The sequence below is a fragment of the Mytilus trossulus genome, chromosome 5 (genome assembly GCF_036588685.1).
Source record: "Mytilus trossulus isolate FHL-02 chromosome 5, PNRI_Mtr1.1.1.hap1, whole genome shotgun sequence".
In the NCBI taxonomy this organism is placed as follows: Eukaryota; Metazoa; Mollusca; class Bivalvia; order Mytilida; family Mytilidae; genus Mytilus; species Mytilus trossulus.
The window spans coordinates 71,015,768-71,041,744 of record NC_086377.1 but is presented as its reverse complement, the minus strand read 5'-3'; the positions used below and the strand labels follow the sequence as shown (position 1 = coordinate 71,041,744).

Genomic DNA, 25,977 nt, shown 5'->3' with positions numbered 1-25,977 from the left:
TATCTTTGTATGTTTTATTTTCACTGATCGAAAATTAATGGGAACTATTCATAGAATCCGCATTATCAATAAATGCTGGACCTGCGCTTGGTTTAAGATATTTTTTCATAAAAATAAAAAAAACCACCCACTTCCAATGGACTATTAAAATTCGTTAATTGAAGGAAGTTCCAACAAGGATAAGAAAAAAAATAGGACACACATGCGAACAGTCTTCATAACACAGAAAACTGAAGATAGAGCTCTGATGTAAACTTATGCCTGTATTTGTGCCTTAGTAGATATGCAACCTACAGACATCCTTTATGTCGTTAGAAGCTAATTTACGTCGATAAATCTGATTCTGTATGGAAATTTAACAATGAGAAAAACACTTACCCACTTATCAACCTAATCATGATAAGAATGGTAAACCTTATACTTGTGACTATCATATCAACTAGGAGATATCTATTCCATTACAAGTCTCTCATATATCATGTTATGACGGCACATTCGTCACCATTAAAAAGCAGATCTTTCATGTTATGACGGCACATCCGTCGACATTATGACACAGATTTTTTGTTGTTTTGACGGCACATCCGTTAACATTATGACACGGATCTTTCATGTTATGATGGCACATCCGTCAACATTATGACACAGATCTTTCATGTTATAATGATACATCTGTCAACATTATGACACAGATCTTTTATGTTATGATGGCACATCCGTCAACATTATGACACAGATCTTTCATGTTATGATGGCACATCCGTCAACATTATGACACAGATCTTTCATGTTATAATGATACATTTGTCAACATTATGACACAGATCTTTTATGTTATGATGGCACATCCGTCAACATTATGACACAGATCTTTTATGTTATGATGGCACATCCGTTAACATTATGACACGGATCTTTCAGTTTATGATGGCACATCCGTCAACATTATGACACAGATCTTTCATGTTATGATGGCACATCCGTCAACATTATGACACAGATCTTTCATGTTATAATGATACATCTGTCAACATTACGACACAGATCTTTTATGTAATGATGGCACATTCGTCAACATTATGACACAGATTAACCTAATCATGATAAAAATGGTAAACCTTATACTTTTGACTATCATATCAACTAGGAGATATCTATTCCATTACAAGTCTCTCATCTTTCATGTTATGACGGCACATCCGTCAACATTGTGACACAGATCTTTCATGTTATGATGGCACATCCGTCACAAATAAAATAGATTTAAGGGTAGATTTCTCATAAAACCATGATAGTACAAAGGTAACAGAGAAGTTAAAACAATAATATATATAATAAAAAATATAAAATGCATTAAATATCGGATGAGATAACATTTAAAAGAATATATATATACTTTATGATATAGGTGTTAATCTGATGAACATTTAAACTATTTTCAGATTTGATAAAAAAAAAAAATGCTTTAGTTTCAACGATATAAGCCAAAAAACTGCATTTTACACCTATGTTCTATTTTTAGTCACGTTAGCCATGATGGTCAAACAAGTCAAGCTGTACAGAAACTGTACAGTAGACTGCCACTCTTTATATGAGTTATTGTCCTTAAATGACAATTTTTTAGCAAACAACAAATATAGTTAACCTATTGCTTATAGATTGAGAAAAGCAGACTAAAACACAAAAACTTAACACTGAGCAATAAACCGTAAAAAGGAGGTCAAATAAAACCTGTATGACTGACATATGAATCATTAAATATTTCCATACATCAAATATAGTTGACCTATTGTATATAAAATAAGAAAAAAAAACTCAAAACCTAAATTTGACAACTGAACCATGAAAATTAGGTAAAGGTCAGATGACACCAGCCAGCTAGACATGTACACCTTACAATCATTCCATACACCAAATGTAGTAGACCTATTGCATACAGTATAAGAAAAACAGACCAAAACACAAAAATTTAACTATAACCACTGAAGCATGAAAAAGAGGTCAAGGTCAGATGGCACCTGCCAGCTGGACATGTACACCTTACAGTCCTTCTATACACCGAATATATACAAGACTATTGCTTATAATATCTGAGTTATGGTCTTGACCACCAAAACTTAACCTTATTCATTGATCCATAAAATGAGGTCGAGGTCAAGTGAAAACTGTCTGACAGGCATGAGGACCTTACAAGGTACGCAGATACCAAATACAGTTATCCAACTACTTATGATAAGAGAGAATTGAACATTACAAAAAAATCTTAACTTTTTTTTCAAGTAGTCACTGAACCATGAACATTGGGTCAAGGACATTGGACATGTGACTGACGAAAACTTTGTAACATGAGGCATCTATATACAATGTATGAAGCATCCAGGTCATTCACCTTCTAAAATATAAAGCTTTTAAGATGTGAGCTAACACCGCCGGCACCGCCAGATCACTATCCCTATGTCGAGCTTTCTGCAACTAAAGTTGCAGGCTCGACAAAAACTAGTGGTTAACCCTGTCTTGTTTTTAATAGCGGTCTTAGCTAAATAACAAGTTTTATTTACATTAGATATACAAGTGCTTTCAAATCAAACACATCAAACGACTGGATAACAACTGTCTCATTCCTGACATGGTACATGCATTTTCTGAGGTAGATAGGGGATAAGACCTGGTTTTATAGCAAGCTACATATAGATTAGAACGTTGGTTTTCCTGTTTGAATGGTTTCACACTAAGTCATTTTTGTGAGTAAGTTCGTTGTGAGCATAGGCTTCGTGTTGAAGGCCATAATTTGACCTATAATGCGTTTCTTTTACACATTGTGGCTTATAAGTGAATACTTGGCACTCATAACAAATTTTATTACATCTATGTAACTCCAAATTCAGTATCTAATGCACAAGAATGGTAATAACATTAACTGCACCAATTATGTTGCACCAGATGCACGTGTTAGCCTTAAATGTCTCTTTGGTGATGTTCTAGACATAAATATTTCAAAATTTCACTTATTCAACAAAAAAGAACATTCTGAAATGTCTCGTGTGCTTTACACAAGATTTATTTCATGTCTGTTATATGAAGGTTTTACCATAAGTATCATATAAACTTAAAACATTATCTATGATCCATAAAAACGTAGTTCCGGTCAGATGAACCAAGCCACACAACATGACTACCTTTCAATCATTTTATACCCTTAATATAGTGGCCCTATCGCTTATAGTACCTGAGAAACAAATCAAACCACAAAATCATGAAAACAGTCAAGGTAATATGAACCTTGCCAGACAGACATTAGGTTTCTCTTTTAAATCGTTTTATATTTGTGATTCCAGGGCCATTTAAAGCTAACTATGCAGTATGAGCTTTGCTTATTGTTAAAGGTCATATGGTGTGCTATAGCAGTTAATTTCTGTGTCATTTAGTCTCTCATGTAGAGTTGTCTCATTGGCAGTTATACCACATCTTCTTTTTAGCTCACCTGGCCCAAAGGGCCAAGTGAGCTTTTCTCATCACTTGGCGTCCGGCGTCCGTCGTCGTCCTGCGTTAACTTTTACAAAAATCTTCTCCTCTGAAACTACTAGGCCAAATTTAACCAAACTTGGCCACAATCATCATTGGGGTATCTAGTTTAAAAATTGTGTCCGGTGACCCCGCCAACTAACCAAGATGGCCGCCATGGCTATAAATAGAACATAGGGGTAAAATGCAGTTTTTGGCTTATAACTCAAAAACCAAAGCATTTAGGGCAAATCTGACATGGGGTAATATTGTTAATCAAGTTAAGATCTATCTGCCCTGAAATTTTCAGATGAATCTGACATTCCGTTGTTAGGTTGCTGCCCCTGAATTGGTAATTTTAAGGAAATTTTGTTGTTTTTTGGTTATTATCTTGAATATTATTTCAGATAGAGATAAACTGTAAAAAGCAATAATGTTCAGCAAAGTAAGATCTACAAATAAGTCAACATGACCAAAATGATCAGTTGACCACTTTAGGAGTTATTGCCCTTTATAGTCAATTTTTAACCATTTTTCGTAAATCTTAGTAATCTTTTAGAAAAATCTTCTCCTCTGAAACTGCTGGGCCAAATTATTTGAAACTTTGCCACAATCATCTTTGGGGTATCTAGTTTAAAAATTGTGTCCGGTGACCCCGCCAACTAACCAAAATGACCGCCATGGCTATAAATAGAACATAGGGGTAAAATGCAGTTTTTGGCTTATAACTCAAAAACCAAATCCTTTAGAGCAAATCTGAAATGGGTAAAATTGTTAATCAGGTGAAGATCTATCTGCCCTGAAATTTTCAGATGAATTGGACAACCTGTTTTTGGGTTGCGGCCCCTGAATTGGTAATTTTAAGGAAATTTTGCTGTTTTTGGTTATTATATTGAATATTATTATAGATATAGGTAAACTGTAAACAGCAATAATGTTCAGCAAGGTCAGATTTACAAATAAGTCAACATGACCAAAATGGTCAGTTGACCTCTTTAGGAGTTATTGCCCTTTAAAGTCAATTTTTAACCATTTTTCGTAAATTTTATATATCTTTTACTAAAATCTTCTTCTCTGAAACTGCTGTGCCAAATTGATCCAAACTTGGCCACAATCATCTTTGGGGTTTCTTGTTTAAAAAATGTGTCCAGTGACCTGGCCATCAAACCAAGATGGTCGCCACGTCTAAAAATAGAACATAGGGGTAAAATGCAGTTTTTGGCTTATAAATCAAAAACCAAATAATTTAGAGAAAATCTGACATGAAGTAAAATTGTTAATCAGGTCAAGATCTATCTGCCCTGAAATTTTCAGACGAATTGGACAACATGTTTTGGGGTTGCGGCCCCTGAATTGGTAATTTTAAGGAAATTTTGCAGTTTTTGGTTATTATCTTGAATATTATTATAGATATAGGTAAACTGTAAACAGCAATAATGTTCAGCAAAGTAAGATCTACAAATAAGTCAACATGAACGAAATGGTCAATTGACCCCTGTAGGAGTTATTGACCTTTGTAGTCAATTTTCAATCTGCTTCCTTTGTTTAATATTCACATAGACCAAGGTGAGCGACACAGGCTCTTTAGAGCCTCTAGTTTATATGTACACCTTACAATCATTCCATACATCAAATATTGTGGTCATATTGCATAAAGTATCTCAGAAATAGACAAAACAAAACCCCATGTCAGATTAGCTCTAACTGCTTTGGTTTTTGAAATATATGCAGAAAACTGCATTTTACCCCTATGTTCTATTTTAGTTATGGCGGCCATGTTTTTTTACGAAACAAAAAATAAAACACAAACTTTATTTTAGACACCTTAAGGATCATTCAGCTTAAGTTTGGTTGGAATTGGTTCAGTGGTTTCAGAAAAGAAGATTTTTTAAAGTTAGAAAACATGATAGACGAATTGTGTAAAATTGTCCTTAAAGGGCAATAACTCTTTAAGGGGTCAATTGACAATTTTGGTCCTATAAACTTGTTTGTAGATCTTACTTTGCTGAACATATTTGCTGTTTACACTTTATCTTTATCATTAATAGTAGTCAAGATAACCAAAAACAGCAAAATTTCCTAAAAAATTACCAATTTAGTGGCAGCAACCCAACAATGGGTCATTACATTCATCTGAAAATTTCAGGGCTGATAGAACGTTTCCTTATTAACACTTTATCCTCTTGTCAGATTTGCTCTAACTGCTTTGGTTTTTGAGATATATGCAGAAAACTGCATTTTACCCCTATGTTCTATTTTTAGCCATGGCGGCCATGTTTTTTGACGAAACAGAAAATAAAACACAAATTTGATTCTAGATACTCTAAGGATCATTCAGCTTAAGTTTGGTTGGAATTGGATCTGTAGTTTCAGAGAAGATGTTTTAAATAGTATACACCAGACGGACGACGACAACGACGGATGCCAAGTGATGGCTAAAGCTCACCGTTCCTTCGGAACGGTGAGCTAAAAAGGTCAAAATAGTCTAAAAAGTGAAGTTTGATATTTTAATGTAATTATATCAACAATGTAACTCAAACTGATTAACAATGAAACTTTAACTAATACAATGAAGTAAGGTAATTATCAGTGAATATAAATTTCAAAAGTTACTTTATCCTGATATTTCTGAGTACATATTTGAAACAATGAAACAACAGGAGTCTATTATCAACTTTTCAACAACAAATAAATTAAGTATGTTCACTTCTACTGTTTTAGAATTTTTTGTCAGATATCCTGAATCCTCTGGTTTTATCCCTTAAACCTTTTGTTCTCTTACCACTACTGTTCTTACCATAAATTGATTACATTTAGTTCAAAATGTCCACTTTGAAAATCTTATAAAATCCTTGAAAATTTTTTCATTGTTTTTGCAAGAAAAAATGTGCCAATAAAAAATAAAGTAAATACTGAACCATGCCGATTGCTTCAAAATCAAAGTAACAAACATTATATTAATATTTCATTTGGAAAATGAAGAGAAAAAACTTAGATAAAACTAATCAAAGTTTATAGAATTTTTCAATGTACCTTTAAACAAGTCTCAATTTAAGTTTGCAAACAATTAAACTAAATTCTGAAGAAAAAATAAAACCCTTTCAAATTGTTTTGTAAAAACTTATATTTTTTAATTCCCAACAAGGAAAATTGTTAAAAAAATATTAAAATGCACTTTTATAATTTGTTACACATAAGCGAAATAGCACATACTCCAAACAATATTGCAGTTCATGTTCTTCAAATTAAAAACATTATTAAAGTTTGAATACGTATCTTAAATGCACATGACACAAGTAAATATACATGATATATACACAACTTTCTGCATGCAATTTGATTAAATTTTAAACACAGGAATATATCCTCTTTCAATTGAAAAAGAAAGCATTGTTAAAACAATTATGGAAATATCCTTGACCATTAAGGTGGTACCCAACACTTTCACTAAAACTAGTCAGGCTCGTTTAATTTTCATAAAATTTTGACAAAGTATTTACTTTGACCCTTTAACAAAAATATAAAAATTTAATAATTCTAAACCAATCATTTTATCAGAAAAATTACACTGGTTATATAGCAGTTTGACAAACACCAATTTTAATCACCAAGAACCTTAATATTCACTTTAAAACACAACGTAATTAATACTTTTAGCTGACTTTATAGAGTTGTCTCCCTGTAGTGTTAGGTACCACTTAATATAAAGAAAGAAATTTGATTTTCAAATAATTTTTTGTCATAAAAATCATCTTGCAAATAGCATGCATAAATATCTCATTAAACATGTCATAGGCACAATATACACAATCATTGTAAATACAAACCAATAACTTAACAAAGAAAAAACAGGTTTTATTGTACAATGTTGTTTAACTTACTTAAACGTAAATCATATAAACACCTTATAAAACTTAACCCATGGATCTGATCATACACACATGATAAACAAACCCTATAAAACTTAACCCATGGATCTGAATCAGGATCTTTCATTTCATTATATTTTGAATCAGTAAAATTTTCATAAAAATTACTTTGCGATTTAATTTATCTTTTTATTACATGGTTTCAGATGAATTTGAGCTGCCACACATATCCTGATCGAAGGAAACATGGTTTTCATTTTTTACTTGAGGGACTTGTCAACTTGTAGTGGAAAAATAACCATGATAATAAAATTATATATTAACATAAAAACATTTTTGATTGTATCCTCAATCTAAAAATAGGCTGTCAATCATTTCTAAAAATAGACATTCCTTTCTCAGTTTTATTTACCTTCAACATGATTAATCATTTCTTACATCAGAATTCATTAAATTTTACTGCAAAATTGAAGACCAGTTTGTTTTAAATGCTTGTTAATAAATGTAATTTTTTATCTTAGTAATTAAAGTTGCCCCTAAATTCATAAACATTTAAAATGCTAAAATGAACACAATACAATTTTCAAAAAAATGTATACATGTTTAATGTTATACATAATAATTCCATTTCAGTATAGCTACATGTATTTACATGATATATACATGTACAAACAAGAGGATTCTGAAAGGGTTATTCCATTTAAATATATGAGGGAAGGTAGGAAAGGACTTTAGAATACATTGTATATCCCTACAACCAAGAACCATTTTTTAGATAATTTTGCATAATGGTAATAGACATGATAAAGGCATACTGAAAAAGACCCATGACCCACATTCAATAATTAAACTTCCCTTCTACCCTATCATAACATTTGAATGGAATAGCCTGACAAACCTTTTCTGGTGTAATAGCTAGTGTTGAGTGAATCATTTTATAACAAGTGATCACCCCTGACAAACAGTGACAACTCTCTAATTTAACACCTTATTACTTTTACATACATCAGAATCAGTAAATGGACTATGCTCTACAATACACCAATCAAAGTTGTACATAGGGTTGTATTTTTAACCCTAAACACTGGTAGTTTTGATTTTGGCCTTGCACTTTTATAATAGATTTATTACAGTTTTAAAACATAAATGTCTATGAGTATTTTAATGCAGATTTCGAAAATCGTTCTTCCTAATTTAATACATTATTTGGTAAAATGATTTTTTCCTTCATATCAGTTTTATGACAGAACAACAGTCTAATTGTATCACCACAAACACCACTTCCTATGAAAGGATAACCATGATAACAGTCTGAACATCTACTGGTATCACCACAAACACCACTTCCTATGAACGGATAACCATGATAACAGTCTGAACATCTACTGGTATCACCACAAACACCACTTCCTATGAACGGATAACCATGATAACAGTCTGAATATCTACTGGTATCACCATACACACCACTTCCTTCATAATAATATCAGTTCTATGAAAGGATAACTGTTTGATTATCTTCTGGTATCACCACATATACCACTTCCTCCCCATTCTCCATTCCTTCATAAATGATTCCTTCTGGCAAGTTAATAGTCGTAGTACCATCAAATAGAGTTGTCCCCCCTGTGGCAGTGATTTCTCCAGACTCTGAATCGAACTGGATATGCTGTACAGCATTAGTCGAGTCTCCATCTGAAGTTTGTATCTCGTACGACCCTGGGACCGCCTGTGTTGTCTCTATGACCTCCTCGTTGGCTGCAGGCTGCGACATACTGTTGACAGCAATTTCACTGAAATTACGGAGTGTATCGTCTTCAACAATGACGTGAGTCGTAGTTGTTTCGTCATCTGGATGCAATTCAACGATCTGAAACTTTGGAGTTGCTGGGTCTGGCCGTTGTATAATTCGAATGTTATTCTCAATATAGCTATCTGTATCTGGATTAGATGGATCGTCATGAATTTGTTTAATATGACGATTGAGCTTCGTCTTCTCTAAGAATCCTTTATTGCAGATTTTACACTGGTACCTATAGACGCCCTCGTGTGAATCAAGATGACTTTGAAGTTTGAACTTTAACCTGAAACCTTTACCACAAATATGACAAATATGGGGTGTGATACCCGTATGAATGTAGGTGTGGAATTTCATCCTCTCTTTCGACACAAATCCCTGTCCACAATAACTGCATTTAAAGGGCCGTTCTCCAGTATGTAATCTCCGATGTGTCTGCAGCGCCCCCATCTGGATAAATGCACGATTACAAATGTCACAGACATACGGTTTCTCACCTGTGTGCCGCCTCCTGTGGCATTTTAATATGTTTGGCTGTGAGAACCCAATACCACAGAATTCACATTTATAGGGCTTGTCCTTTGAGTGGATTCGCTGATGTTTCTGGAGGTCAGCATTCTCAAAGAATTTCTTACCACACTCCTCGCACTCAAAATTCCGTATCTGAGTATGGAGGAAGGTATGGCGATTTAAATGTGAGAGCTGGATAAATGACTTGCCGCATATCTTGCAAGAGTAAGGTCTCTCACCTGAAACAAATATTTGTAATTATCAAATTGAAGTAAATTGATGTAATCTTTTTTATTCATTTTCAAAACTTTGATGTAAGCTGTAAAAGTTGACAAACATTCAGACTTGTACAAAAGGAATGATAAACAACTTTGAAATTGTGAACTTGTAAATCATATTTGTTATTTTGTTTTATACAAAAATCGCAGCTATTTTTTGTTGTGTATCAATTGCTATGTACTCTGGGTTTTGCTCATTGATGAAGCCACTATGGTGATCTATAGTTGATAAGGTCTACATAGTTTGGTCTCTGTTTATAACATGTTATACCCCCCACCAACATGTTTTCATACTACATGACTACTCATTTCAGGAGTCTTGTATCCTTTAAAAGATTACCTATGCAATTCATGTGAAATCATTCATTATATTAAAATGTAATTTCTGGACTCCTGTGATCCCTTCCCTTATTCTGTCAATTGACGCTTCCCATAAATTTTGTCCTTTGTTCCCTACCCCTTAATCTGTCCTGTAACTCCACTTTTTATCTGTCAAGTAACTCCTCTCTCTAAATCTGTCCTTTACTTCCTCTACCTGTGATCTTTTCCCTTTCTTCTGTCCTGTTACTGTCCTCCTTATTCTGATCTGTTCTGTACCCCCTCCCCCTCCCATCTGAATTATTCCATTTATACCCCCCCCCTTCCCTCTTAATCATGCTTATTCTGTCCTGTAATCTGTATACTCACCACTATGTATTCTCTGATGATTCTGAAGACTCCTTTTCTCTGTAAACCCTTTACCACATTCTTCACACTTGAATGGTCTTTCACCTGTTGAACAAAAACAAGAAACATGATCAAATTGAAATTCACTTAAGCTGTCACGACTTTTAAGATGTTCCTTTTGTTCTTTCTTTTGTCACACATATTCCTAAGGTTAAAATTTTTGAATTTTTATCTCTAACACAATCAAACAATACTATTTCCACCTGGAATTGGCTGAAAACTGTTACTCTTGTACATTTTTTTTCTGCAGGATTTTTTTTACAAGTAAGCTATTGAACCATATGGGTCCTAAGTGGTAAAGTTAAAGTCTTCTCTTTGGAACTTTTGGAAGACATCACAATTTGATTGACCACTATTACAACTGCATGTTTCAATTGTGGAAATGCAAATCTTTCTTTTTCTTCTCATTTGTGACATTGCAAAATTCCTATTTGCATGTGCAACACAATGGGTGTAATGTGTGGAGCCGGAACTGCTTTCCATTCTTAAGAACCTGAGTTAACCCTTTATTATTGGTGAGGTTCATGTAATTCTAAGTGTTCTATAAAGTGTTTTGTTCTACGGTGAAAGTACTTTTATTCGTGGGGTACCACTTTTCTTGTTTTTCGTGGATGACTTTATCCACGAATTTAAGTGTCCAACGAAACAAAACAACCATAGTCTAAATCAAGACATGGAAAGATCTCTATCAGTAAGTTTGACTACTGATATGGTCAGAGAATTACAATTGTATGCAGGATTATACCATTTAATCTACAATAACCTAAACTGTACAACTTTTGATTTTTTAATTCTCATAAAAATATTTTTGATCGATGAAAGTTAGATTTCCGCTATTGATATGCTAATAATGATAAATTGTTCATTTTATATCCTCATGGTTCTTGTACATATGGGAAATAACAATTTCATGCTGGGCTTGAATTTGATAAGAATTATTTGACAATTCAAGATACATTTATAGTATTTGTTCATGTTACTGTTTTACTTTGCAATTTCCTTAAATCCAGACTATTTGTAACCTTTGTTTCTAAAGGCTTTAATTTAATTTTTTTGTATTTTTAGAAACTTAAATCCACGAATTTAAAAACCCATGAACATGTAAATATTGCTCAAACCACGAAAATTGATACCCACGAATTAAAGTACATTCACAATAGTTTGTCTTTTTATCCTTTTTTGTTGTGGCTCTTGTACATTTTTCTTTGACTTATGTATAATGAGTTTTGAATATTCCTACATGTAGCTTTTTTTTTTATCTCCTTTTTAATATGTACTCTTTCTTCTTTCTAGAACTAAATTCTGATTTGTTTAGTCAACTTTGGATTTTCTATGTTTCTTATTCAAAATAGATTTATGTGTCTGCAGAAATTCTTGACTACTTGTAATTGTGATCATTAAAGTTTGTTCAATTAGTCAGAAAATATATAAAATGGATGATATACTAACCTGTATGTTTAATCAAATGTCTTTTACGATGACCATTGCTATAGAAGACCTTGTCACAGAACGGACATGGATACTCCTTCCTGTTGCCGTCCTCCTCAGCAGACTTGTGTATAAACCTGATGTGTTTCCGTAGTGTATCTGGATCCTTGTAGGCCTTGGCACAGTACGTACACTCGTAACATCGTACAGTCGAATGAGTCATAATGTGTCTTTTCAAATGTGCCTGTGAAAAAGAGATCAAGTCAAGTAAAAATAACATATATAGTCTTGTAAGTTATTCAGAATTCTAGATAGATTTTTCCATGTAAAACACATGAGATCACCCTAAGTTTTTTTGATGGTTTCATGTTGCTAAGTCTTTATTTTTCTATGTTATGTTTTTTGTACTATTGCTAGTTGGTCATTTTTCTTTTTAGCCATGGTGTTGTGAGTTTATCTTCAACTTATGAATTTGTCCATATGGTATCTTTGGTCCATCTTTCCAAATCTAGTCACTAAAACTGGTACTGCTTCTAAATTGTTTCCAGCGAGATAATAAACAGGGTGGAGGTATATAAGATTATAAAATACTACATCCAAATCAAGTACATATATATGGATATTTTCATGTATATTATATTAGTATTCTATTTTCTAAAATCCGTTACCCAAAATGAAATAGTTTTTGTTTAAACTGTGTGTATTTAGACAAATAAGCAGTTTTGTTACCTGTTTGAAAAAGCGTTTCGGACACTGGTCACACTGGAATATTCTGTCCTCAGCTTCTGTATGGGTCCTTATATGCTGTTGGTATTCATGAAGATTGTCAAACGTTTTATCACAATATCTACAATTATAAACCTTGTCCATGACTTCCGGAGCAGTGTGGCGCTGTTTATGTTTCTGTAGGTATTTAGCCAGAGCAAAGCCTTTTCCACAGTCATCACACAAGAATGGCTTGGCTTCGTTATGGGTCTTTTCATGTTCTTTCAATGCATATAGAAACCTGAAGGATTTCTCACAATGTTCACACTGGTGTTGTCGTTCTGAATGGACCGAGTCCTTGTGACGGACAAGCTTCTTCTGAGTTGGGAACTTAGACTGGCAAACAGGGCATTCGAACGGCCGTTCTTCTGAATGTTTCTCTTCCAAATGAGCATCCAGCATGAATTGAGTAGTGAAATGAGTTTGACAATACTGACAGGTCTTCAAGTCTGCTTCACTGTTACTGGCAAGAAGGTCTTCTTCTGAAGAAATAATTTTCCCACGAGCAGCTTTGATGAACGAATGGACTCTCATCATGTGCTGTTGCAAGTCATATTTTCTCATAAACCTTTTGGAGCAAACTTCACAAGTGAATTTTTTATTTCCTGTGTGGGTGACGAGGTGGTTCCTCATGTATTTAGAATTTTTGAATTTCATGAAGCAGATGCCACATTCAGCTGATTCTAAATCAACCATGGACTCGATAACTGAAATATCTACCAGTGCTTCTTCATCATCATTGTAAATAACAGCCGCGACTTCCCCATCTTCATCCAGTTCAATACCTTCAGCCGATTCTTCTTGTTTAATTACTCGTACCTCCATCACTTCATCGTCATCGTCCTCATCAATGTCCTCATCTTTTACAGCAACTGAAACCAGACTTTCAAAAATCTTCAACTGAACTGGATCCAATTCAACGTTCTCCTCCTTAGCTTTCTCCATTGTTTTCTTAGCAGCTTCAGATAACAGAGATAGAGCATTCTTTGGTTGCTTTTTGTGTCGGTACGAACTCTTTTTCGTCGCAGTTGCTGGGGTAGCTAGAGATCTTCTGATCCTCTTTGCCAGAGGTGTCCATGTTTCATCGTCAGTTATCTTACGTTTACCATCCAAAGCTCCATCATCTAAAATTTCCTCATCCTCCTCATTTTCTTCATCGTCATCATCTCCTTCTTTCACCTAAAATAAAATTGTCAAAATATATTTAGTTATATCCATCTGTCAACATTTGCCTCAGCCTGTATTGACAGTGGTTGTTGTTTCTTGCTATATCATATTTGTTTTTTTGTTCATTATTTCATGCATAAATCAGGCCATTAGTTTTTAAGTTTGAACTGTTTCGGGTCTTTATTGTACATGTTGTATATGGTGCGAATTTTGTCCATTGTTGGAGGTCATTCAGTGAGCTTAATGCATTTAATCAACATCATTTGAAATCTGGTGTTGAGTTATCTTCTTGGCAGTCATGTCACACATATCTTATATATATATAAATAAACAGACTAGACAAACTTTTTTTCATTGCCTTTATCAGAGTTTATTACGATTTCTTTTGTTTTCTTTTAAAAATACTTTCACATGCAACACTGTGCAATTAAATGCATGGAAAAATTAAATACAAGCATATATGTATTGTGTTAAAAAAAACATATTTGCTACATTTTAATTATTGCAAAAATTGATAATATAATAACAATTAGTGGCATTTCAAAATTACAAAGCGTTTCCTTAAATAATTCATCTCACATTTTGTTGTGCTCAGAACCGATCTATCGAGTTTTCCTTATTTGCAACTGATTTTAAAAGTTTGTTCTATGTTGTGCTCATACACCACTTTCCAGGTTACTGCCGATATGGAGGGTTAAACTCCCACAAATAAATGTATTTTAAAAAGTGAAGCCATTAATTTTATAATTTAAATTGTTTGACATTTTTCATTTGTGGCTTTTATATATTTGACTATACAGTATTGGTTTTTCTCAATGTTGAAGGAAGTGCAGTGGCCTACAAATGCATAAAATCAAAACTTTTGAACTCTGGTGAAGAGTTGTCTCATTGGCAATCATATTGAATCATATTTTTAATTATTATCTGGTTTTTTTCTGTTCAAGCCAAACTGGTTTAAAGTGTTTACACTGCTTGTATAAGTACTAACCTCGCCCTCCTCTCTCTCGTCCTCATCTTTATGTTCTTCTGTCTTCGCCCCTTCTTCACTCAGATCAACATCCATTTTTTCTTCAGGAGCATTTACTTCAGAGCTATCTTCCTCAACAGCATGTTCAACTGGCTCTTGGGGTATGTCCATTAACCCTAAACTCTCCTGTAGCAGTGCCATCTTTTCTGCACTTGCCTCTAATTCTACTACCTGTACCTGTTCAATATTTTCATTGGTCTCCACTTTCTGCTGACCCTTCTGTACCACTATAACCTGTCCTGTTACAGCATCTACCTCAACTATTTGTACTTCTTGTTGTGCCGTCTGCACATCATTTACAATCTCTGTTTCTCCCGCTTTTATTTCTTCTACTTCTTCTATAGTAGTTTCAACATTTGAAGATTGTTCTTCTATTTCTTTGACAGGTTCTTGTTCACTCTCTATTGCCACTGCTTGATATGTTACAGCCTCTAATTCTACCTCCTCTTTATCATCATCAATGGCATCAATGCTCACCTCAGTTTCTTTCGTTCCCATGAGGACAACAACTTTCTTTTCTGCTGATTTTGTCTTTGGCATGACCATGACTCTAGTAGAAGGAGTAACAGGCTTCTTTTCTACTCTTAAAACAGCAGGTTGGGGAACACTTTGTCTTTTCAGTCCTTCAGGCGTCACAACAAGAATCTTCTTAACCTCAGTTGCCTTACTACAAGAAACAGGTGTAGACATTTCCTTAGAAACACCAGGAGGTCTGACTAGTATGGTTTCCATTGGAGTTTCTTCATCTTTTTCCTCAGCTTCATTTTGATTCTCGTCATCATTAGTTTCCTTTACAGAGCTTTCAACTGTGTCAGTAGCATCTTTTTCTGATTCAGAAGACTCAGATTGTTTATGGTCCTTGCTAGGTTCTGTTTCAGCTTTGTCATTTACACTTTTTGGATTTAAATTTGCTTTCAACTCTGGTTTTCTTCTAGGTGTCTCTCTAGGCTTTTCTTTGGGTGTCTCTTTAGACTTTTCTTTTGCTGTCACTTTAGGTTTTTCTTTTGGAGTATCCTTTACCTTTTCCCTTGGAGTATCTTTAGCCTTTTCTCTGTTTGTTCTGCCCTTAGGTGTAGAAGTGGCCAATCCTGGCTCTTTCTTTATAGTTTTTACAACGTTTGGAGTACTGGTCTCTGCCTTCTTACATCTACGCTGATGGTCCTCTAGAAGATATTCTACGGAAAAAGATTGCCCACATTCACAACTAAAGCCAGTCTTCCTTCGTGTTGACATGTGAAAAGTATCATCTGGCTCAGACTTGATTATGACTGTCCCACGCCCTGGTAATGTAACCTCAATTCTCTCTTTATCACTTCCACTGTTCAGATCAGACTCTGTTGTATCTGTGTCATTTAAGTCTTTTTTAGGTCGACCACGTCCTCTTTTTTCATCACTAGGAGAGCCAATTTCATCCTTTCCATCTTTTTCTTCATTTTTCTTCGGTCTACCTCTTCCTTTTTTTGACTCTTCGTTATCTTTAACAGTAGGGGTCCCAGGTGTGTCTTTTCTTGATCGCCCTCGACCTCTCCTTTCAGGTGTTTCTGTAGCCTCTAGTACTGGTGCGTCTTTCTTTGTCCTCCCTTGGCTCTTCCTTGTAGAATCAGTACTGGTTTCCTCTTCCTCATCTATTGCATCCTTTTTAGGAGTTGACAAGTCTTTTTTTGGTCGTCCACGCCCTCTTGAATTTCCATCAGATACTTCTTCAGCCGTTGCGTCTTTTTTATTTGTATCCTTTTTCTGATGGTCCTTTAAATCTCCATCTGAGTCTTCTACTTTTTTATTTGCTGCTGCGGCTCTTCTCGGGGTGGTAGGCATGTTGACCTCTTGACGTTATTTCTGTACAGCCATTAACTAAAAATCTAAAAGAAAAAAGAAATGCATTTAAGTTCATTCAAATATTTATATAGATTTAAACAACAGCATATTGACATAATTACTAAATAGTACTATTACATGTATTTTTACTGTAAATTCGTAAATTATTGCATGCATCTATTATCATTATTATTGTGATTTGGTCATTTTCATTTTTGGACTTAAATGCGATTTGAAATTTTTGTGATATTGAGAAAAATCCCTGTCATGTCTGATTAATTCATTTAAAAATTTCAAAATGTGAGTTTGAATTAATGCGATTATAACCCTATCACATTTTTCGAAATAATAAAAACATCGCAATAATTTCTGAATCCTGGTTTTTTAAGTTGAAAATTTTTATTCAAATGCAATCAATAAAAAACCAAAGATGTGGTATGATTGCCAATGAGACAACTCTCTACAAGAGACATACATGTATAAGATATGTTATAAACAATATAAGATATGTTATAAACAATATAAGATATGTTATAAACAATATAAGATATCTTATAAACTATATTATAATATATAAGATAACTTATATTGTTGATAAGATTATGTTAGCTGGTATAGATGTTTATATACAAGTAAAAGGCCTAGGTTACCATAGCTAAGATGATAGTGTATCATGTGCAATATTCATGTAATACAACTTCCCTGGTCTCAATCCAATAACTGTCAAGTGATATGGTGATCATCATGATCAAATCTCTGAGAATCATATATATCATAATCAAAAGCCCATCCATAATTATTGAAAATGCTATAACTTCTTAAAATCAGTCATTCACTGAAAATGTTACATTTTCTGCTTTGACAGGAAAATGATATTATTTCGTTTCACATGTCTTAGATTTTATGCATAAAATAAATAATCCCAATTGGGATAAAAATTCCCAATTTGATGTTCAAGGACCCATTTGAAAACACCTGTGTTCGTCCCTGGTAATGAATTCCTATCAGAGGGTGGTAAAGGGTTATTTTCAGGGATGGGCACGATTACTGGCAAATGTAATCGATTAATAATCGATTACATGAAGGATTTTTGTGCAATCGATTAATAATCGATTACTCAAATTTTAGTATGTAATCGATTACAATCGATTACTTTATCAAAAGTAATTACATTACTTTTCGATTACTGTCAATTACATGCTCAACATTTCACCAAAAAAATAACATGTATAAACACAATTATATTGCTCAACATTTGTATAGTGGAAATTATAAAGAACTTACCAAATGCATCATTTAAAGCATTGTTTCTAAATTGTAAGTTAATAGCTGTTTTTTAAAATCATATCTCTTAATGAAGATCAGAAATATTTAAAAAATCTTGAAATTTTTACTTTCAACATAAATGAAAGATGTCATTGAATTGCAACAATCACTTATTCATAACTAATTGTTTTTCATAAATTTTGCTTTCTTTCTGACTTCAGTTAGCTTTTTTGTTTTTTACTCTTTAAAAAAAATATTTTAGCATAGTTAATTATAATGTTTAAGGAAATATAAAAATAATAGTAGAATAATTAATCAGTTCAGCTAATTTTTAAGATCAAATTTTTTTTTTAAATGACATGCATAATTTAAACCTTTTGTTTGGATAACCACCCTAATTACAGATTATGTAACTGCCACTGGAGTACAATCTATAACCTGGGGCTAAATACTGTTAATTTCATTCTTAATTAGACATAAGATAATTGAAATAAAAACAAGCTTTGTTTGTTATTGATTAGAAGACTTTGATCATCTAATTAGGAAAGGCAAGAATATTGTCAAGATTTGTTGACTTCTCCCCATAAAATTATATACAAAATATATTTATAGTGTAAAAGGGATACATGTATCTATTTCTAAAAAGAATTGCAATGCATTGCCATTGGTTCATTAATGTTAAAAGGATTTTTTATTCTTTTTTAATTCAATTTATATACATGTATATCATAACATTTAAGAAATCAACTGATTATCTATTCTAAGCTTTAATTTCAACTCTGACTGAAAATGATGTTTTCAGGAAATATAACGCAAATAAACTTATCACTTTGAAAAATGTAGTGAAGAACTTAACGAAAGACAGACACATTTCTTATTTAAGACCTATTTTATTATTTCAAATCTATTTTATTATTTAAAATTAAAGCTCTTGGCTTCAATTATTGACAAGCACATACATCCATTTGTTTTAAAAAGCTAGATATAAAGTAAATTTAGGTAGGGGGTCTGGTTGCTCATAATACAGCTTTAGACAATAGATAGAAATAAGGCAGTTGCTTTACTCTCAAGTATTGTTGATGTATAATATTTTGTTTGTACTTCAAAGTGATAACATACATATTTTCCTCTGAAATAGGTTGTTTTCATCAAACTATTTTACTAAAGTAATCGAAATGTAATCGAAAAGTAATCGATGATTACACCCAATTTTTTGCTGTAATCGATTAAATTACGATTACATGTAATCGAAAATGTCTTCGATTACAGATTACTGTCGATTACTTGAAAAAATGTAATCAATTACAATCGATTACGATTACAGATTACGATTACCCCATCCCTGGTTATTTTCCTTTTTATTTTGTGTATTTTAGTGTTTAGACATTTTGTTTCTTGTTTTCTTGTGTTTGGTCGGACATGCATGCTTCCCCTTATTTTTTTTCCGTGTTTTGTTTTTGTACCCCTGATTTTTCATGCTTGTCACACCTTTAATTAAAAAATAAACAGGGACAAATTATAAGGATTGTTTAAAAGTATCTGTTCCCGGAATATCAATTTCTATCAAATTATTTTGAATACTTTTGTCCCTTTCAAAACAGATGCAACCAGCTGATACTAAAAGATGACTGCAGGGTTCCCATGTCCATTAATAATGATTATTTGATCAAGAGCAGCTGAGTAATAACTTTTCCTTTATATTTACAATTATGTTTCTCGTGCAACGTTTTTCTCAAAAAAAAAATTCCATGCAACGTTTTTGCGATTTTTATTTTACATGTTTCCGTGTTCAGAGCCACCTTTACCACCCCCTATCTAGTCCAAATAATTATGACGTCCTGCAAGGCTATTTGATGTATTTTCTGGGATGAAGCCGTCCCAGGCGTCATGATTATTTGGACTACCTCCTTTCAATGATGATCATGAACTGTTAAACTATCAAACCATCATGGGAATTGTCTTATTACCACTGCACCACCAGAAAAAATAATTGAAATAGTTAAAACTGCGAAAGATCACTGATATAATTTCAATCTATTTTGAAGAACAAAACAAGCAAAAGTCAAAACGAAATATAATTTCACTTAGACATATGACATGTAAATTTTGTGTACTCTTTTACTTTTCATGCTGTTAGGGATAGAGGATATTGAGCAGCTGCTATGTTCAAGATTGAGATTAGTAGTCCAAAAAAACAATTTTGAGCTACCACAGTCTTGGTTTAGACTTATTAAAGTGTAGTTCTCGTTCGATATATGAACTTTGAGGCCTCTTTAAGTCAGAGAATTTTGGCAGAGATCCACCGTAAAGATAATCCATGAAAACGGAGAGGCTTCATTTTATTGAATAGAAGATGTCAATCTTGAAAATATTTGAGTAAATATTGCTAAACTTCAAAATATGCGGATTTTGTTTTGCCTCGAATATTACTTTTTGGGCCAAACAAGTTTCCTGGCCGGATACGGGTTCGACCACGCACCATTTTATCGCTTAGCCACTTTACGGAGCTTCATCTTTTAGAGCCATATTTGTCTTAAAACATTTTTGGAATAAACATAATAAATTATTGTTTACCTTTCTTACTTTTATAACACACAAATATGGATGCATGTAATTTTATCTGGCTTCTTTCAAATCGGTTCAAACGGGAACAAAATGGCGGAAAATCCAGCGCGTCCGTCATCCACCCAAAAATGTATTACGTCATAGTCATTAGAACGTTTGAATGAATGTAACTGGACATGCAAAGTAAGAATACCATTAACATTGATTCATTAAGCGCCCCCTATGATCATGTGGTCAGTGCTAAAAATAATTCAAAGGTTATTTTACTTGAATGATTAATGAATAAAAACTGTATATTAAAAGAACATCAAGTGTTTTGCAAAGACTAATCAAAGTAAAAATTTTGTTGATATAAAATGCTCGAAAAAGAAAAGAAGAATTGCAACATATTTGTCAATTTCAATTTTGGGCATAATTTAGGACCACACACACATGTCTTATCAAGAATTTTGACCTCGTAAAGTGTATTTTTTTGTGTGATAACATATTTAAGCATTATTAAAAAAATATGACATATATCGACATTATTTTTTTTAACGTGTTCAGTTTTGGCGCAATAAACATAAAAAAATGATTATCTCCCTTTGACCAAGGATGTAGAAACTGGAAACTTTGAAAAACGATAATACTAATATTGTGAAAAGCTTTGTCAATTTTGTAATCTCAACCAGGAAATTGACGAGTAACGTTACCATTCTTTACTACAGTGCCCTCAAAATATCCCTTGCCGGTGAACTATCATTTCTATAGAAACATGCTACAGTACTGTGCCAGCTTGAATTAAAATTAAGTTATTTTCATCAGAGCCGGCAAAATAGCTTTCAAAAATCCACCCAATAAAAATTAAAAAAATATGTTTTTAATCATCGTTACCGTGTCATATTTTTTTATATTTTTTTAATGATATTTCACCGGCAAGGGATATTTTCTATAGAAATCAAATGGAATTTTACCGGCAAGGGATATAGGGAAGTTGTTGCCGTCGCATCATTAAATAATAAACAAATTTATATTTAACTTGAATAGCAAGTCTCGGTGCCGTATTTTGCCGGCCTTAGATATGCGGAGGCCAAGTTAAAAACTCTCATGTTTTTTGTGTGCATATATACGAACTAACATTTTTGAAGCTTTGTGATTCATTTTATTATATTTGGGTTTTTTTCTTCAAATTTATGATGGGATGAGATTTTTAACTTATGATTTTTATAACACAGTTAAAAATGAGAGTTTATTCTTAATATACATACATGTAGCAGAGACAGCGACATATATACACATGTGTATATATATGTCTCTGCATGTAGCATAAGATTGTCACGGTCTGATTTCTGACGAAATAATTTCAACTGCAGATGTTTTGATATGATATTTTATTGCGATTTAATTAAGTGGATGTGCAATATTTTTTATCTGGTTATAATTTTTTATTTTCACTTTGATCTATACATGGTTTTTTTTAACGATTATATATACATATTTATCTATAAATTGATTGATGTTTTTTTTCGATATCATGGCTATGTTATTTTCTTTTATGTCCACATTTTCGTAGTACTTTTCAAAAGCAATTATCAAATTTCATTCACAAAGAACCTACAGAATAACAAATTAATCATATTGCGGCCATGCAGTGTCGGTAAAACAGTCATTTCTATAGAAATATGTTATTTTATCGGCTTACATCTTCTGACATCAGACTCGGACTTCTCTTGAACTGAATTTTAATGTGCGTATTGTTATGCGTTTACTTTTCTACATCGGTTAGAGGTATAGGGGAAGGGTTGAGATCTCACAAAAATGTTTAACCCCGCCGCATTTTTGCGCCTGTCCCAAGTCAGGATCGCCTCTGGCCTTTGTTAGTCTTGTATTACTTTTATTTTAGTTTCTTGTGTACAATTTGGAAATTAGTATGGCGTTCATTATCACTGAACTACAGTATTTATTTGTTTAGGGGCCAGCTGAAGGACGCCTCCGGGTGCGGGAATTTCTCGCTACATTGAAGACCTGTTGGTGACCTTCTGCTGTTTTTTTCATTTGGTCGGGTTGTTGTCTCTTTGAAACATTCCCCATTTCCATTCTCAATTTTATTGAATAGTAAAAGATATTTTATTCGGCTGAGCTGACAAAAAAGCCATTGTCGTATTTTAAAGCTTTTGATTGGTTGATAAAAAGAATAGTGAAGTTAAATTATAACGTTCTATCAAGATACTCATAATTCAAACGAACCAAAGTATATGTTTTTCGTTGATTATTATTTTGTCGGTGATTTTCTCGTTGAATTGTTTTACATTTGTCAATGCTGTGCCTTTTATAGCTGCATGACTACTCGGTATGGGTATGCTCATTGTTGAAGGTGACCTATACATGCTATAGTTGTAAACTTTTATATCATGTCCCTGGTGGAGGGTTCTCTCATTAGCAACCATGCACATCTTGTTATTTTTATAAATAACACATACATTGGCGGATCCAGGGGGGAGGAAGGTCCAGGGGTTGAACCCCCTTTTTTTGGCCGATCAATGCATTTGAATGGGGACAAATAGTTGGAACCCACTCCCCTTTTGTCTTGGGTTGGGACCCCCCTTTTAAAATGGCTGTATCCGCCCCTGGCATAATTTGAATGTATTAAAGAAATCCTTAGCCTAGGGGTACATTGTAATGATTGGACAGACTAATGAGATTCATCATATATATCTTTATTCTCACAAACCAAATTACAAAAGGTATAGAGATAATTATAAATATTTCAATACAATTACATAAATAAATAGTGTACGCAAGTAGATAGAGCATTCCCAATTGTTCACCCATAAAAGTTCAATTTGTTATTATTTGTTCAGTTCTGTACATTTTTTTGAATTCATCAAGTCATAAAATTTCAATGTGTTTGGTCTATTTCTATAGTAAAATGCAATACATTGTTTTCTACAGTTATCAAAAGCTGAACAATTAAAAATGTAATGGTATTCATCACCAATGGCATCTGAATTACACAAGACACATTTTCTGTTTTTTCTTTCTATGTTTTGCCAACTTTCAGTTTCTATTGGTTTCATGTTCAAAGTTCGAAATTAAACAAATAAGGATATTTGCCTGTCATCCAAAATATTTAAATATTTCTCAAACTCCAAAGTATCTTTAAATGAACGATAATTTAATGCTTTTGGTGATTCCTGTAGGCTTGCTAGCCATTTTTGCTTGAATTGATCTATTTAACTCTGTTTGATGGGTGACATGCATGTAGCCATGTTTTATTTACAAAAAAGATATTGTCCCATACATAAGACAAGTCACACATGTCTAAAATTGACTTGACGTGTTTTAACCATAAAATATTTGTACCATATTTGGCAATTGCTAAATTATACAAAATAAAAGGCAATTTGTCAGGTTTTCCGGTTACCAACTTGAAACCAATAATTCATCATTCGTAACTTAATTGAAATATCTAATGAATATCTTCCCAATTCACCATAAATCATAAAATCAGGAGTAGACGTTTTTACTCCAAGTAATATTTTACAAAATTTAATATGAATCTCGATTATTGAATTATTTACAAAACCCCAGACTTCACACCCATACAGGTAGGTAGGTAGGTAGGTAGGTAGGTAGGTAGGTAGGTAGTCCCACTTATACAAGATAGATAGATAGATAGATAGATAGATAGATAGATAGATAGATAGATAGATAGATAGATAGATAGATAGATACAGCCTCATTTAGAAAACTTGTATTACTAGTCCCACTTATACAAAAATTACCATATCCTCTATACATATTTAATTATCTTACCACTGATTAATGTTGATTACTCTCATTTTGTTAATTTATGTTATTATTTATAAATCATCATCATTTTACTTGGTTTCTTCTGTTATCTATGCTAACATCGGACCCAAACTTCTTTAACGCTGAGTTTTACTGTGCGTATTGCTGTGTGTTTCTATAATCCATGCCACGTTCACAGTTATCTAACCAATATGTAATATATGTACAAACCTTAAACATCAGTTTAAAAGGCTAGACTTATCAGATCGACACAAAGCTAAAAACTAATGCAACTAACAAAAGATCAAATTTTCTATCTTTACATTTTGGGGGGGGGGGGGGGGGGGGGGTATGGATCTTTTGGAATATAGACATATCATTACATTATTGGCTTCCAAATGTTTTATTTTGAACGTTACTGTGAAGATAATTCAAGACGCGCTAAATGTATTGATCATGTATGAGGCTGTTAGGTTTCTAGTTTGAATTGTTTTACATTGTCATTTCGGGCCTTTTATAGCTGACTATGCGGTATGGGCTTTGCTCGTTGTTGAAGGCAGTATGGTGACATAATGTTGTTAATTTCTGTGTCATTTTAGTCTTGTGGACAATTGTCTCATAAGCAACCATACCACATCTTCTTTTTTATATTTGGTATTTATTTATTATAAACATGGTATAGCAAGTGATCAAGCAAACAAGAGTGGACACACTGAAATGTTTACGCCGGTTTTATTTAATACTGTTCCCAAGTTTTGCTCTGTGAGCACTGTTTTGAGACGCCAAAGTACGTTAACCCTGACTAAACCGAACTAAATATAACGTTTCAACTGAGTTCAGACATATTACCCGCCGACGCTGATACTGGATTTTGACCCGAAGTTATCAACTGAAATTAATTGTCCGGCGACAGTTTTCTTGAGAATTAACATGATTAAGAAACGCACTTTTCTATCATGCAAATGATATAATACGACAAATCGGAAAATCGGTTCTTATCAATGTTTTAACCTCACTGAAAATAATTTATAATATGTAACGTCCATCAGAGGATCAGGTTGTCTGCATGTTAATATTGTAAAATATCAGCTGCGAGTCACAATGAAGCTTTTAATCGAGTGAGCGAAGCAAACGAGATAAAGAAAAGTCTCAAGTTTAAATTGAGTCGAGCAGCTGATTTTTTATAATATCATTATGCAGATAACCTGATAATCGATTTATCGGGCTGTATTTGCGACTTTTAGAAGTGTTTTCTTAGTTTCAACAGCAACCGGGAGTTGACTTGATAAGTTCGGGTCAAACTTATCAACGTCGCGATCGGTTCAAACATAATGCCATTTTTTAGGGGTTCGTATGGATAGTACATGGTAAATTGTAACAAACCCCTGTGTGTAAATTAAGGATCATTATTTCGATAGAGGCCCTATGTATAGTGTTTATTATGTTACGTCATGTTCAAAGCATCGACACGTTCTCTTTAAGAACAAACGT

General features: G+C 33.2%; 1 protein-coding gene across 5 annotated transcripts; it reads right to left on the bottom strand.

The window, feature by feature from the left end:
• Nucleotides 1–5,994: 5,994 nt before the first annotated feature.
• Nucleotides 5,995–20,881, bottom strand: LOC134719135 (uncharacterized). 5 transcript variants are annotated; one of them, XM_063582107.1, is made up of 6 exons: nucleotides 20,725–20,881; nucleotides 15,031–16,928; nucleotides 12,840–14,054; nucleotides 12,132–12,354; nucleotides 10,644–10,727; nucleotides 5,995–9,917 (listed from the first exon to the last, which is right to left on the bottom strand). In XM_063582107.1, the coding sequence occupies exons 2-6, from the start codon at nucleotides 16,882–16,884 to the stop codon at nucleotides 8,863–8,865; spliced, it is 4,431 nt and encodes a 1,476-aa protein (XP_063438177.1). In that variant the 5' UTR covers nucleotides 16,885–16,928; nucleotides 20,725–20,881; the 3' UTR covers nucleotides 5,995–8,862. The 5 variants fall into 5 exon arrangements, with proteins under 5 accessions (XP_063438177.1, XP_063438179.1, XP_063438178.1 ...); XM_063582109.1 differs by having other exon boundaries at nucleotides 15,031–16,920; XM_063582108.1 differs by having other exon boundaries at nucleotides 20,734–20,881.
• Nucleotides 20,882–25,977: the final 5,096 nt, after the last annotated feature.